The 16320-nt window shown below is 44.9% G+C and overlaps 1 protein-coding gene across 1 annotated transcript; it reads left to right on the forward strand.

Annotated features, from left to right (window-relative positions):
- Window positions 1–710: 710 nt before the first annotated feature.
- Window positions 711–15632, forward strand: LOC133344034 (PHD finger protein 3-like). Its single transcript, XM_061553986.1, has 13 exons — window positions 711–791; window positions 1670–1870; window positions 3976–4174; window positions 5500–5776; window positions 6643–6802; window positions 6923–7039; window positions 8157–8270; window positions 9345–9477; window positions 9895–10543; window positions 10708–10846; window positions 11020–11109; window positions 11961–12156; window positions 13348–15632. Exons 1-13 carry the CDS (start codon window positions 789–791, stop codon window positions 15039–15041), a joined length of 3972 nt encoding a protein of 1323 aa, XP_061409970.1. The 5' UTR covers window positions 711–788; the 3' UTR covers window positions 15042–15632.
- Window positions 15633–16320: the final 688 nt, after the last annotated feature.

The following is a 16320-nucleotide window of genomic DNA, read 5'->3' on the forward strand; positions in this document are numbered from 1 at the left end:
GTAACGGGCAAAACATTGCAGTGACGCAGCCTCATAAAAGTCAGTTTGACACTCAGAATGACAGCCAGCAGAATGGAACAGTAAGCCCCCAATATGACAGATTTGACCATGAATCAGAATGGACAACGATGTCACGCGACCAGTCTCCAAGGACCTCTATGGGTACAGCCTCCCCAGACACTTCTTTGGACGGACAAGGCGGTCACGCTTCTGCGGTAGAAACGGGGCAAGAATGTGGCAATCTCTTGTCCACATGCGGTGTCCATCAAGAATTTGTTCCAGAATTGAGTTTCCGAGATCGTCGACAGCAGAGTACAAAGTCACCAAATGAGAAGCAGAACGGTGATATTCCGTGTATAGAAAATCAGAGGCCATCGGCTGAAAAATCAAAGGAATTGCCACTCTCACTAGAAGAAGAGCCGTGCCAGAAGGGCAATAACGACACAACTTCGCAAGGCAGCCCGGTTCGAACTTGCCACCCTTTGGGTGACCGTCATTTGATGCGTACCGGTGAATTTGGCAAACAAGTTGCATGTCAGCAGGAAGAGATGACTCATGAATCAGTACAACCAGACGGGACCCAGGAGCTCTGCTCTGACAGAACTGGCAGAAAAGAATATTCTTGCCAGGTCCATGACAAGTCCGAGAATACATCCCAGTGCACGTTAACGGGAACGAAGATTACGGACCACACAACGATGGACGAGGATGATAACAGGTTACTAGTGGCCACTGGGAATGCAGGCCGTGGTCAAACTGAAGATACAACGAAGGCTGGAAGCAGCACAATGGTTAGCTATTCGGACATTTCATCACTCTCCTATCTCTACTGCTATGGCGTCTGCTCCCATGAACTTCACGAATTGATTCTTAAATCCCATGTAAAAAACTCGGTCAACCAAAGCGTTTCATCTCATTCATACTCTCTTGTCAACCATCACATTGCAGGTCAAAACACTGCTCTTTCTGCTTCGTCCTCTGCACTGCTTGCATTTTGAATTCCCTCACATCGTTTCTTTTCTCACGTTATTATGACCTTGCTGAATTCAAGAAACGTAGTAACTCTCCTCTATTGCTATTTCGACAGTGTTGTTTGTTGCTGGCAGTTTTAACAATTTGGGCTTTTGGTCTTTGCTTAGCAATTGTGATTTAAAAAAATTGAAAACATAGTGTGGAGAAATTTATCAATTCGGTGTCGAATGAAATTTCATGTGCATGTGGTGAGTGTACTGCATTGCAATAGACTGTACAATCTAAAATGTGTTTAATACATTTGTTCATTTAACAGTGGCAGATTGAGTGGGGGGGGGGGGGGTGTTGACTGGAGTGTGTGTGTGGTGGAGGTTGATAATTAATGGAACAAACCATAAGTGAAATGGAAAAACTTCACAGTTAATCAGTTTATTTTTCACACCTGGGCACACAGAGCCAACCTTGACGCCTCTCCGCTCTGGAAAATAAATGACTGCGTGTTCCTTTTCTTTAAGAGCAGGCAGGGTATTTAGAAAAAAAATCATCTTATTTCCTTGCAAATGAAACTACTCTTATAATTCATTTTGTACAAAATAGCATATCTGGAATGGAAAATTAGGGGTATTTATTTTGTTGAATTTTCAATCCTTCATTCTTTCTTCTTTCTATCTTCAAACTCGATGTCCCCCGTGAACAGGCAATGGGATCAGGGCTGCGCTGCGTGGGATTTGGCTGCATCCACGCGCCTGTGCCTGGCTCTATCTACTGCAGCAACCGCTGCATCTTGAAACACGCGGCCTATGCCATCCAGCGGCTGGAGAAGAGCCGAGAGATGCACGCCAATGGCGGGAAGCCCACGACGGTCGTGTCGGTCAAGCAGGAAATCATCTCCTTCGTGGTGAGGCTCCTTCACTGCTGGAGTTCATAATCGTGGCTTCGATTGCAGATTTCTCGATGATCTTGGGTTATCCCGGGGGGAGGGGGGGATAAAGGGGAAGTGTGGCCCAGGTAAAAAAAAACTATAACGCACAGACAATGCAAAACAAATGTAAATTATGCTTTAAAAGTGTACTGTACTTTATTGTCTTTCAACGTTGAACGTGTCATCTGTATGTATTTGTTGTTATGATATTATTTGGGTTAATATCAGGGTATAGAATTGTTTAGCTATCCATCCGTTCAGGGAAACCATGCCGAGTCTTAGCACTCTTTTTCCGGAGGGTCTTGCGTTGGGATTTCATTTTAAGAATATTTTCAGCACCCGGACACAACACGGCATGTGTGACGGGGCAAACACTCTATCATCTAACAAAGATGACTCAAGTTCTTGCATTAATGCCGTCTTCTCCTGGCAAGCCAGGGTATGCGGCACCTCCTCGATAACTGCGGGGAGCTTATATTCTTTCGATAAAGGCACGTAGAAGGGAAATAATAAAATAATACAAATAAAACAATACAATTCTCACGACGTTTCGATTGCAACACAAGCAATCATCATCAGGTGTAAAAACCGAAAGAACCAAGAATATGAATCCCTGCAGTCACGAAAGCTTTACATCGAAATTTGCGGGGGAGTTTCACAACATCTGTGCCGGTGATCCACCTACCCTCGTCGGCACAGTGCTGGATTACAGACTTGAGCTACGGCTGCCCGACTAATATATGCTCCAAGCACGTGTGCTGTTTCATTCAGACGCTGTCGCCTCGACAGACCTGGTTTCACCTGAGGACGGCTGCTTGCGTTGTGGCCGAAACGTCGTGAGAATTATTTGATTATGTTTTATTTGTATTATTTTATTACTTCCCTTCTACGTGACTTTACCAAAAGAACCAAGAAGATAATACAATCTGTTTGCTTGCCAACATATTTGGGCGGGCATGTTGGCACTGAGTGACTTGCCCTCGACGAGTGAGGAGCAGTTAATCACCAATACGACTGCACGAGTAAATATATGTTGTGGTTTCGCAAGCAGAAGCAATGGTTATTGCAGCACACGGATAGTCAAGGGTTACCTGTGTTTATGGAAATATTTAAACAATTTTTTATTCTATCAGGTAAGGCCTACTGGCATATATCGCTCTTTGTCAGAAGCGACTTGGCCACAAATGATCGCCCAATGAAATGGCTCATCGTGTGAAAATGTATAGATCCCCATGTGGAGGAGAAAACCCGGAGGACCCAGAGAACGATTTCCTCCAACAAAACATCGCGAGCGGCACTGTTAACAAGACGGAAACACGACAGCGGCAATCGCAGAGGAAATAACAGAATTGGTCGAATGGGTTTTTTTTCCCAATAACGAACCCATGAGTTCCGCGTGTGCTACGTGAGCGTCACGGTGGTGGGGTAGAGGTGCGACCTTCACAGGTTGCTACTCGCTAACTGCACTTGCCCCAACAGTCTGCCAAGGCTACACGGCGGGGGGGATTCTTTGTCTTTGTAGAGGTGTGCACAGCCTGTGGTGCCCCCCCCCCACCACCACAAATACAGGACTCTCAGCTGGTGGTACCCCCACCCCCCCCTGATCCCCTTGTGGGTTCCATCAATCCTCTGGACTTACTGAAGGATTTGGAGGTGTCCTATTGACGAGCCCGCAAGCTTATGGCATTGCAGCAACAACAAAAAACCCAGTCCCCTGCATATCCGCTGTAAACTTGCCGTTAATTAAAAGCGCCACACACACACACCGCGTGCTGAAGATAAAAGCTGTGCTTCACAGACAAAAACATATCCTCGAAGTGGGGGGGGGATGTGATGTCTTTGTTTTGTGCAACCATCCGTAAACAAAGTGCAGTTTTGTGTCCGAGGCACAGCTGAATTGACAGAAGTTTGCGCGGATTATTATTTTTTGCTTTTAAAATACGAGTGCTTTGTAACGCCTTTCTTTATTCATGACTTTTTAAAGAGGTGGGGGACGGGACGAACACACGTTTTGATGCAGTAAAAATAAAATATCGCAACCACTTTTTAACAACACACACACAAATGATTATTTTTTTCAGGTTGCAAATGATAAGGTGAAAAAGAGGAGCAGCGTTGTCCCCGATGATGTTGAACGTGAGAAAGGGGAAAGCATTATCCCACTAGAGCCCAGGCGCGCGGCTTTAAATATTGAGACGGACGAGGGATCAACTCGTGATCGAAAGGCTCAGCCCACTCACGAGGGAGGGGTCATCCCATCGGGCGTCTTCTACAAGCCCGGTAGGAAACGGAGAGAGGCATTGTGGTGGTGGTGGTCGGAAAAAATTTAACCCGTAAAACCAAAGTGTTTCACTATAAATCCTCTATATGCGTGGCGGCTAGAGTCTTCTCGTCCTCTGGCTTGAGATGGCTGCCACCTATGGGTTAGATGATTGCCTGCCACCATTAAGCAATTGGTAATTAAATATAAAAAAAAAATTCCTAAAAAGTGTAAAGTTATGGGAAAAAATTTTCACGAAAATAAATTGTCACGCACAACGAGTCTGTGTGCAAAATGTCAGCTCGATTGGATCACGGGAAGTGGGTTAAAAAACGACCGAAATATTTGCACGGTCGTAAGCGCGCAAGCAAGCAAGCAAGTGAACTCAATATAAAGGATATAAAAATACACCACAAACGACTTTAATAGTTATGATTTATTGTTCTTCTTCTTCTACTGCTTCTTCTGCTCATTCTTCTCATTCTTCTTCTTCTCAATTTATAGCGCTTCACTATAAAAGAATGTCCCAAAGTGCATCACACATAACTGGTTGCATAGCGCGCGTTTTTTAAAAATATATAGTTTTAAAGTCAGAGTTATATTTCTTGCTGATTTGGTATACGATGATGATATACAATAAACAGACAGCATGAGAGATTTCTAGTGTCATTACTGGAATTGTGGACCCTAGCCGGGTGAAATATGGCAGTGCAATAAGTGGGGTGGGGGAGGGTGGCTTTGGTTTGGCATCGTTGACAAAAGAAATGTTTGCAGGCTGCATTTCCCCCTCACAGAAAATGTGTGGTGCTGGGGTGGGGAGGGAGGGGAGCCGCTAATTTACCTTCATGCCAATCTCGTTTGGGCGCACAAATCAACTGCTCACCCCGCTACTAACGCCGTATCGCGCCCGCATAAAACAAGTGAATGACGAGAAATGAGGTTGTGAATACGGACTCTAAAAAAATTAACCCGTAAAAACTAAGTTTTTCACTATAAATCCTTTATATGCGTGGCGGCTAGAGTCCTCTCGTCCTCTGGCTTGAGATGGCTGCCACCTATGGGTCAGATGATTGCCTGCCACCATTAAGCAATTGTTAATTAAATTTAAAAAAATGTTTCCTAAAAAGTGTAAAGTTATGGAAAAAAAATTTCACGAAAATAAATTGTCACGCACAACGAGTCTGTGTGCAAAATGTCAGCTCGATTGGATCACGGGAAGTGGGTTAAAAAACGACCCAAAGATTTGCACGGTCTTAAACGCGCAAGTAAGCGCGCAAGCAAGCAAGCAAGTGAACTTAATATAAAGGATTTAAAAACACGTCTGCCTTGAACCTCAATTTCCTAGAAGCAAACGACAACAAAGAAGCTCGCCTTCGTGACACCCTGCACATCCTGCGCGAAGAGAGGGCGGACAAGCGTCAGTCGCTCGCGTCCGGCAAGAAGCGCCGCTTGGCGCCCAGAGAGGCGAGGGATAAAAGGGAAATGAAAAATCAGAATTCAAATGAAATCGCGGGCGAGGCCCAGCAGCACTGCAACCCAGCGAAAGTCGCCAAGGTTGCAGCGGTTGACTGGCAAATTCGTCAGACAGTAAGGAAGGCCTTCAGGGATACATTGCTGAAAAGGTGAGCTCCCCTGCACATTACTGTGAGTAAGCATCACACGCTGGAGTTAAAATGTAGTAATTGCAAATAATTTGAAGCCCCTTCTGAATCTACCGCTACACGCCGAATCAGACGTGGGAGTTGTTTGACCATACTTCACCACGCTGGCTTGTGCGGGTTGGCAAAGACTCATTAACTGGTTCAGATATCCCTCGCCACCGATGTTAGCCTTGGGTGGGAATCAAGGTCAGGTCTCTGGATTCATATCGCGCTGCACTAACCACTGCACGACAGCTCCCCGTAGAAGGGTGAAAATTATTGGTTTAAAATTGTATTGATGGATCTTTCATGGATTTATGAATTCACGAGTTGTACTGGAGGCAATGTTTAGCTGGGTTTGTGATGGCACATGCCTGTAATCAAGCGCGTCGGTGGCAAAGGGTTGAGTGATTATTCGAATCTGCGAAACTCAAAAACACATTGAGCTGAGCGGTGGCCAGTTGCCCCCTCATTTGTGTTGGTTTTATCCAGGTACCCTGATTTACTCCAACAGAAGAAAACTTTTCCTAAAAAAATTAAATGGATAAATATCCCGATGCAAGAACCTCTAAAAGAGGAGCCTTGAAATCAGTGAGCACTTAACTAGTTGAATAATGACATTATTGCATTGTTATTTTTTTTGTATATATCTTTCAGTATTAAGGCAGTAATGTATTGGCATGCCAAGGTTCTCTGATTATCCATCTTCGATGCACGGGGACCGCGTACTTGTGCGCCCGACTCTATAATTTTCTGAACACTGATTGCCTGACCTCGATTATTTTTTCATCTATAATATAAACTGCATTGTATATTAAAGTCCGCTTTTTTATCTCCAAACAAACTAGGTTTAAAGAGATGGGAGGACAGAAAGTGAATATGAAAGATGTTGCCAGGCTTGCTCTTCAAATTGAGAAAGAGTTGTACGCTTTCTTAGGCCATGCTGAAAGCAAATACAAGACAAAATACAGAACCTTGAGTTTTAATTTGAAGGATCAAAAAAACAAGGTATTGTAATTGCTGCGTCATCACACATACTAGCAATGTACAGCACATTCAGCGTGTATGACGGTTGAATCAACTGGGCCCGTCATCTGTAAATATGTTGTGTTTTGCGTGTTTGTTTAGGGGCTCTGCGGGCAGGTGCTGGCCGGCGAAGTGAGCCCACACACTGTGGTGAGAATGAGTCCCCAGCAAATGGCATCCCAGGAACTGGCAGAGTGGCGGGCACGAGAAAACAAGCACGTACGGTTACACATGTAGCAGCCACTCTTCCTACACATGCACACAGACGCACACCGACCCAAAGCCAAGCAGGCCGAGGATTACGGGACACAACTAGCATGCATTCTACAAAGACAAAGGTCTCAATGTAGCCTTAACAGACTGTTGGGGCAAGTGCTGTTAACGTGCACCTATGAAGGCCGGAATGGCACACGAGGGATGTGGGTGGCCAGCACCAAGCCCAGTCGCTTTTGTCTCCCTAGTAGCGATGTTTACACACCACACCAGGTACTCATTTGATGCTGAGTCGACCTAGGCGAGGCCCAGGACCGGTTTAAATAATCGTCACTGGTATTTGCCGTGAGCGAAAATTGAACTCGGGTCACTGGTTCGGAGCTCCACACACACACACATCGGCCAAATGCTAAGCAAGTATTCATACAATGCATGAGAAAACAAGCGTGTAGGATTACTGGATGTGACGGCCAAGCGTTCTACACACACACACCAGCCCAAAGCCAAGCAAATATGCATCGTATAATTCAAGCCACCATCACCTCCTACACCCCCCCCCCCCCCCAGAGATTCAAACAATTGTCATGATTTGGGGTAGTGGATTGATTCTGGGGGAAAAAAAACATGTTGGTCTCGTTTTTATCATCCCCATTGCATTGCATGTTATTTGTTCTTTATTGTTTGTAAGTAGCCTTTGCGCTATTTGAATAAATGTAACAGTTTAGAATTCACTAATAATTTATATATATTTTAATTGATCAATTATTACAGTTATGATTCCATCAACATTCTCAATCGATTAAGCAATGCATTGCCACATGCCGACAAAACGAGGCAATGTGAACGTACGAGATTTGTAATGTTTTTTTTGGTAATATAACCAGGTAGGATGTTGACTTATGTTAGCCGACTCTCTGTGTTGTATTGCATTGTATTTCTAAGTTTACTAGGTTTTTTTCTAATTCATTCGTACCTGATGACGATTGCTTTTGTTGCAATCGAAACGTCGTATTCTATTATTAAATTTATTTTCTTTCTACGTGACTTTACCGAAAGAACCAAAAAGTACAATATTTTAATGTACGATTTCTTTCTTCTTATTACTTATATTTGTAATGCCTAGACGATTGAACTGATTGAGAGAGAGCAGCAGCAAATGGAGAAAAGGCCAATCACAAAGACCACGCACAAAGGACTCGTGGAGATTGGTGACGCCACCTCTCTGGTGGACATGCAGGTAAAATATCGCACGACAGATTCTGAGTATTCCCTCTGCGGAATGAAATCAGAATATCTCCATATATATAAAAGGAAAAGTGGTGATTATGTGTGTCTTTTCAAAATGTTTAGCTACTTCCCGACATGCAACAAACTTGACATTTGCCATGTGGGTACTTTCCAGACTGTACACCATGCACACATTTTAAAAATACACTTTATATATATATTTTTTGGGGGGGGAGCTCAATAATGCATATATTTTTTGCACGGCAAGTGAGCTGTGACGTCACATCTGTCATGTGACCCGCGCATGTGGAAGCGTAACGCATTGTAGTGTAGTGGTTAGCGCGCCGCGCTATGAACCGGGCGACCCGAGTTCGATTCACGCTCTTTCTATCGGGCCAGTTAAAGCCCACTGAACTATTAACTTATTTTTCAGAAGACACCTGGAAATGTAGAGCAGCAACATCATCAAAATAATCTTGACGCACGTTTCTAAATGTGCAGGGAAAAACAGGAGGACCCGGAGAAAAAACATCCACGCGACTATTGGGAGAACGTGCAAACACCAAATATAGAGGCGTTAGTGTCGGGATCGAACCCCCGAATATGATATTATTAAATGAGCGTTTTCATTCCGTTTCGCCGAGAGGGTGTTTAACTTTAGATGTGAAGAATCGCCGTTTTAAAAGTCTCATGCCAAAACTATTTACAAACAGCCATCGGACGATTGTTGTGTACTAATGGACAGTGACTATTGAAGTCAAATTGCGTTTGTGGCTTTTGTGATGTGGTATTTCATTTGAAAATAGTTCAGGTCGATGATTTGAAATGTTAGGCCTCTCCTGTGACATTTCTTTGGGTTATCGTGCTAGAATGCCCACCCCTCAGCACCCCCCCCCACGCCCCCACTACTTTTTCAATAAGAAGGAATTACTGGCAGACCAAATCAAGGCAGAAACAATCACAAACAAACAAACAACAACAACAACAACAACAACTTTCCCAAAAACTTTTGTAGAATATTGCAGAGGAAGGGATTGCCGAGAAAAATAACAAAAATCAATCACGTTGCCTTTAAAATTCACAGAACTCTACCATGGAGAGGGAAGTAGATAAAAGGAGCGGGAGAAAAGCATTTCTTCAGAGAAGGCCTGCGCTTCTGGATGCAGCCAAGCAAGGCGCGTCTCAATTGTCTGATCACAACTGGAAATTCTGCAAAGGTACGGGAACAAGTGAAGTACTAACACTCGGCACCAATTAAACATCATCATGACAACCTTCATCATCATCATCGCCATCAGACATTCACAGGTATGTACAGTTTAATTTGACAGAAAGCTATTGGTGTTTTGCAAGGATCATTTGTCAAATAGTTTTGACATGTTTTGACAGCATGGATACACATTGCCATAATTTTGTGGTGAATACGTTATGAGTGGAGATGGAGTTCTGGATGAAACGTGTAAAATCTTTTTCCTTCCACTTTTTTAGTCATGAAATTATTGTAATATTTGTATCAGTTAACTAAGCTAACACATATAACCTACAAATGCAGCTTGCTTTGGGCTTCAGCATTGATGCTTTCACATTGACGATTGGTGTTTTTTATTTGTCAATTGCATTTCATGGAACTGCAGTGAAGGACACTGATGAACCGTCCTCAAAAAAGGCCCAGCCTGCCGCCAGCCCCCAACAGGCAGAGTTGGGTGAGAGGGCATCCCAGCATCCTCCGGCTTCGGCTGACATGACGCACAGCTCCACGCCTGATGCAGGACCACCACTGAACGGAGAGGCCGGAGACACTCACGGAGGCGAGGCGGCTGAGAGCGCTGCGGCACATTCGAACGAGTCCCCTCGGGTCTCCGGCGCATCTCCGCACACCTTGTCTTCACCAGCGCCCACTGAAGTGTTGCACAATGATGACATTAATGACAGTCTCGAGGTTATTGTCAATGATGATGGCGATGACGACGACGACGACAACGGCGTTAATCGCGATGGGGATGAAACAACGTGCGCCCACGGCAGCGGAGGGTCCGCGCCGGGTTTTCAGCAGGACACCACAGGAGGGCAGCCGACACGCAGGCCGATGGAAGAAAGCTGTGGGCTCATCCAAAAGATCAGAGGAAGCCAGTCTTTGTGTGATGCTATGCCAGAGATTGTGCAGGGGCCTTTGGTCGACGTGCATGTCAGTGAGTTGCCTTGCAAGCCTTTGAATGAATCTGATTGTGAAGAGAAATGGATCTCATCTCCTGTCACCGACACACAGCAGCTGGCACACATCAGGTATCCTTGTGTTGAATGGACCTCATTTGTGTCATATTGAACTCAAAATAGCCACCATTAAATGCGTACAATGAATGTCATTTTAAAAGGCAAAATGACTCAGCATTGATGTGGGGTTTGAATTAGTAGTCGCGGTAAAATGGATTTTTGCAATTTCGTTTCAGATCTCCGGAGAAAGGTAAAGATGCGAAAGCTGCATCTTTGCTGGCAGAGATCTGGAAAGGGTTTATTGGGCTTCCCAATGTGGCCAAGGTTGTCATGAAGGCCTATCCTGTGTCCGGCCCTACAGACAATCTCACTGAGGTTTGTAATGTTCACATAAACATGCGTCACCGTGTTTCAAAGGTTATTCACGTAACAGTGCATTGTTGTCATATTCGCTCAAAATGCACGGAAGCTTGTTTGTTCGACGGCAAATAATATCAAGCGGTATATATATTTTTTAAATCCTGCGATATCATGTGCATCTATTGCAGGATTTACCGGATTCAATTCAAATTGGGGGGAGGATTCATCCGCAGGTGGTTTGGGATTATCTTTATAAGCTCAAAGCAACTCCCTCAAAGGTATTGTGATCAAACAGAGGACATACACACATACTCATATAATCACACAAACGTATGCTTCTTACACGTTGAGCGATCTTTCACAGAAAAAAAGACCGGCTTGTTGGTTTCTACACACTGTCTTCCATTACGCAATTGGGTGTCATGCCATGAGGTGAAGGATCAGTTCCGTAATTCTCACAGAGCAGCGCAACTTCTCCACGTCTTGCAAATACCAAAATGGCATTCAATCTCTCATTAGTGGACACGTTCAGCACGTTGGCTACGTTCGGATGCTAAAAGAAGTTCAACATACATAGATATTGACTCATTAAATAAGATTGATTTGTACGCTCGAGATATATCCATTGGAACGTGCATTTAATAATCAAAGTATGCAAATTCAATGATAATGCTACTCGTAGGCTAACGAGAAACCAATGAGACCGACAATAACAATGGGACAGCCATTATATATGAGACAGAGAGTGCAAGCGTGCATTACACACGAGGCAGAGCTAAACAAGACAGAGCGTACGAGAGAGGACAAATGGGACACGCAATGCAAATGACACAGACAGAATGCACGAAGAAACACACCAGACAATTACGGTGGTATGAGTAAGAGAAGAAACGTTTTGATTCTTAAATCAAATCGTGACGGCTAATTGCGACAATTCACTGAATCGCTTTGGGGAGGGGAAGGTGGTGGTGGGGGTTGAAGGGTGGGGGAGGGGGGGATTGGTGATTTGTTGCATACCTGATCGTTCGCGTAACAAATGCGAGCATATTTTGACACGTATAAGGTAAAAAAAATGTAATCCAAATGGTTGCTCCGACTGGGTTTTTTGTTGACGTCTTTTTTTTTAAAGGAGGCCTGCATCATCCGCTTTGTCCCGGCATCCGTGGAGGAACGCGACGGGTACCAGTCCGTGTTCTCGTACCTGAGTGGCCGAAAGCGTTACGGCGTAATTTCCAACAACTCACACTCGGTGAAAGACCTGTACATCATCCCGACGGGAGCCGGACAGAAATTCCCAAGCAGTCTGCTCTCTCTGCTAGGCCCAGGTGAGGCGCTTGTTTTGCACCGGTTTTATTTGCTATATTTAGTAAAACGTATTGTTAGATTGTGATACTGGCAAGAAAGGTCACCATATTGTAGCTGCTCGTCTCGAGCTTATTGGCGTCCTCTGGTCTAACACCGTTTGAGACGAGGCTCAAAAGAAAGCTGTCTCTGGTGTGGACCAATCAGTTTCAAAGACAATGCATATGTAATTATCAGAGCATGTTTTTTAGTTTGCATGTTCACCACAAGTGCGTGTGGTTAATGCAGACAGGATTCCTTTAACACAGATTCTGTTTGGTGTTTTAACATCTTGACACCTGTTTTATTGCCAGAAAGGGTAAAACCTATTGTTATATTGTTATATGAAGCGCTGTTTGTTGATGCATTTCCCCAACACACAGGCACACTGATTGTTATCCTTGAACAGGAAATCATATGCTACGTGGGTTTTATTCATTTCCTAATGAACACGATGATCCGTAGTTGTTTTTGGATTGGTCTAACCCAAAAATAAATATGGATAACTATATTGATTACAGAATCCTACGTTCTAAGTTAATATCATGGTTGCTCCCTCGGAATGAATCTGCCGTGGTGTTTAGTGGTGAGCACACTGGACTTGAGACCCAGAGGTCACCAGTTCATTCTCCCAGTGTGCCAGTTAAATATTGAGTAAGTTTCTTAAATTTCACCACCTCTCTCTCTCCACGCAGACAAAAATAATGACAACAGCACAATTAATTGGTAGTTACGTGTGGTGGGTGAAAGTGTTGAGACTCTCACTTCTTCCGAGAGCTCTGTCCAGTATGGAAGAGTAGGCAAAAACACCCTCTAGAGGGGCTCTCTAGAGCTCCCTCTGGTCGAGGCCCTTCTGCCAACAGTGGCGTGAGCAGGCAATTGCAGGGCTGCACCTTTACCGTTCCCTATTTTAATTGTGTAAAACATAATATGTATTGTTCATAGTTTGTATTTGTTTTAAAATAGTTACATTCCCAAGACACATTTTTTCTGAACTCAGGATTAATGTTCCAATGGAGTGCTCAAGGACATTTGCAAGTTCAATACAACTTGCACGTGGCTCAATGGGGCTGCGCTCTTTAAATTGTTGTGAAAAAAAAATAACTTGCACGTATAAGTTGATACAAACCGAAGGCTCTTTAACTACACTAACGGTCTTACTCTTTTTTTTTTAGGACTGAACAACACAGAGACAGGGGCAATTGTGGGCGTGCTGGTTCGTCAGAAAGTCAAACGGCAGCAAGCCGAAGAGCAGATCCGTGAGGGCCCTGCCGATTGTCGCGCGGAACAACGAGCGACGAAGACGTGCGACGCTCAAAGGCGAGCGCACCCTCCCAACGCCTGCCTCAAGTGCACGGGGGCCTCTCACTCCGCCGACGCGAGGAATCCAAAGGCGGAAAAGAACGGCCCAGAGAGTCAATGCGATCAAGGCGGCGCTGCGCGCAAAAATTCGGACAACAATTCCAAAGCTGAATGTGCCTCGACTGGGAAAATTTCACCGATCGCGGAACCAACGCACCACGGCGGTGGACGCGAGCCGGCAGACCTGCAGAAAGTCGCACGTGGTCATTGTCAGCTGAGTCAGCAGCAGCCTCTGACTGGCACCGCCGCAGCGTCAGATCGACCACAGAACAGCTCAATCTTAGGTTCAGAAGAACATGCCCAAAGGGGCCACTCGGTGAAAACATCGACTCGTGGAAGCAATCCCGTTCGGAGAGAACAAACGGGAAAATTTAATAACGAGACACCAATTTTAAATTTCAAATTAAACCAAAAAAATGGTCTCGCTGGCAAAAATGTCGATGCTAAATCTAACGGCGTCCCCGGTGAGGTGTTCCCGCACTCTGCCGTCATCCAACACAATCAAGACGCATCCCAGATAATTAATAAGCAACCGTTAAAGGGGAACAAACGCGCGGAAGTCCGAAGGGAGCCAGTGCCGATGGCGAACAACCCGGGCGGTCAGGTCTACCGCCGCCTCTTGTTTTCCACCGCAGCCTTGTCGGAGAAAGGGCACGGCCTTGCTTCGACGGAGATTAACCCCACGCGGAGCCAGACGGATGTCTCGACACCGAACGCCGCTACGGCGAGGGCACCGAGGGACCCACGCACACGCCGGCCTGGCGCTTTTCCTAACGTTCCGGTGACGGATGCGCGGCACGCAGCGGCCGTGCGTGGAGCGGTGAAGGAAGACGGTCAAGGCGACACGGTGCCACGGAATGTCACGGAAGGTCTGTCCGTGAGAGGGTGTGCCGATGTTCAAAGTTGCAGAGCAAATAACGATTCCAACCCTCTGATTACAACGCCCCCAAATGTGCCTCATTTGTCGAACGCGATTCAGAAACGTGTGAGCGCACCACGGCTGCCCTCGGCGCAGGAACCGACAGAGGCGGGCAGAGTATTTGAGTGCGAGCCGATGGAAAAGATTTGCGCTGTTGCCACTACCCGTGGCGGCGTATCGCCACCGGTGAATGCCCGCGTGCCTCCGCCATCCGAAGAAGCTTTGGGACAAACGAAGGCTCTTCTTCCGACGCCTCCACCACATTCACATGTGCCGCCCGACGTTCTGGAGAGCCCCCCCAGTTTTGGTTTCCCTCCTCCCAGGTGCCCTCCAGGTCCGCCTCCATTCCCAATTGGCCTCTTCCCGCCCTTGGAGCCACCGCCGTTTGAGCAACCCTTCTTTGAATACTACGACCCTCGGCCCAGGTTTCCTGCCCGGATGCCTTTCCACCACTTGGCTCAGGAATTCCATCCACGCTGGTTTCATCCTTTCCACCAACCAAGGTGGCCTGCGGTGGGTCCACTCTTCCGCCCCTATTCTGTGAGGCCTCCACGGAGAAGATTTCCTCGTGCCATAGACGATGTCTGAGAGGGGTCATCGTTTTCATCCTCGGCGTCCAGAAGCTTTCACCGCCTTCCATTATACACATATTTTGCCACTTGCAATCAAGCGATACGTTGCTTCGGCATCGTTTTGTTGCCGGTGATTTTACCCCAATTGTGCCAGTTCGGTGTCATGTCATGAGATCAAGAATCCATGCGTATCTCTAGCAGCCCTTCAGGTGAGAGAATGGGCTGCAGAAGCGCATGTCACAGCTATTCCTTGAGATCCTTGTGATCCACACAGGAGAGGGCATACATTTCCCCGCCACTCTGTGTATTAGGGTAATGTTTGCCAGGTGACAGTCAAAGTTCGAATTTTTTAGCCAGAAGAAAATGTAGTGAAGTGTCTTGAAGGCACAGCAGGAAGCAGTTCAACTGCTGCATGGCCTGCAGGCTCAAGCAGGGTCACCGTGGCAGCTGAATTAATTGTCTGAATTCACATTCATTGGTGCCTAGGAACCAAAAAAATCTCATCTATTTTTAAGTTCTGATCCAATTATACAACATTATTATTTTTCGATTTAAAGCTTTCGTGACCTCAGGGATTCATCTTCTTGGTTCTTTCGGTAAAGTCACGTAGAAGGGAAGTAATAACAAAATAAAAATAAAACATAATAAAATAATTACGTAATAACATAATTATTTTATTATGTTTTTTATTATTTTATTACTTCCCTTCTACGTGACTTTACATAATAAAATAATTATTTTATTATGTTTTATTTTAATTATTTTATTACTTCCCTTCTACGTGACTTTACCGAAAGAACCAAGAAGATGAACATTATTATTCACAAGCAACGACCCTCTGCAATATACAAAATAACATGGGGATATGATCATGAATCTACGTCAGCACATCAGTCTAAATGCTCGAGTCCTGCATGTGTTTCTTTGAAATATACAAATCGTTTGTTTTCATATATAAACATAGGGATAATATATTTGTATACACAGTGCTTCTATTAAATTCAGTAACATGCTGGGTACTTGATTTATCCACCCATTTATGTCTGCTTCACTTTAAATAAAGTGGATAAATGAGCTTAATGCCTCTAGTGTTGAGATTGGTTTGTTTCGTGTTTATGAGATGTATACAATTTGTACAAGTTGGTATAAAAACAAATAAGAACCACTCTTATCTGATAAAACGTAGCGTGCTTACATCAGTCATTGTAAGGTGACAAATCTCATATAAATCATGATATTCATGCAGAGTTTTATATATTTACAATATCCTAAAATGGATCGTACAGCATATCAAT

The sequence above is a fragment of the Lethenteron reissneri genome, chromosome 19 (genome assembly GCF_015708825.2).
Source record: "Lethenteron reissneri isolate LAM-NWPU_2019-01 chromosome 19, ASM1570882v1, whole genome shotgun sequence".
NCBI classification, from domain to species: Eukaryota; Metazoa; Chordata; class Hyperoartia; order Petromyzontiformes; family Petromyzontidae; genus Lethenteron; species Lethenteron reissneri.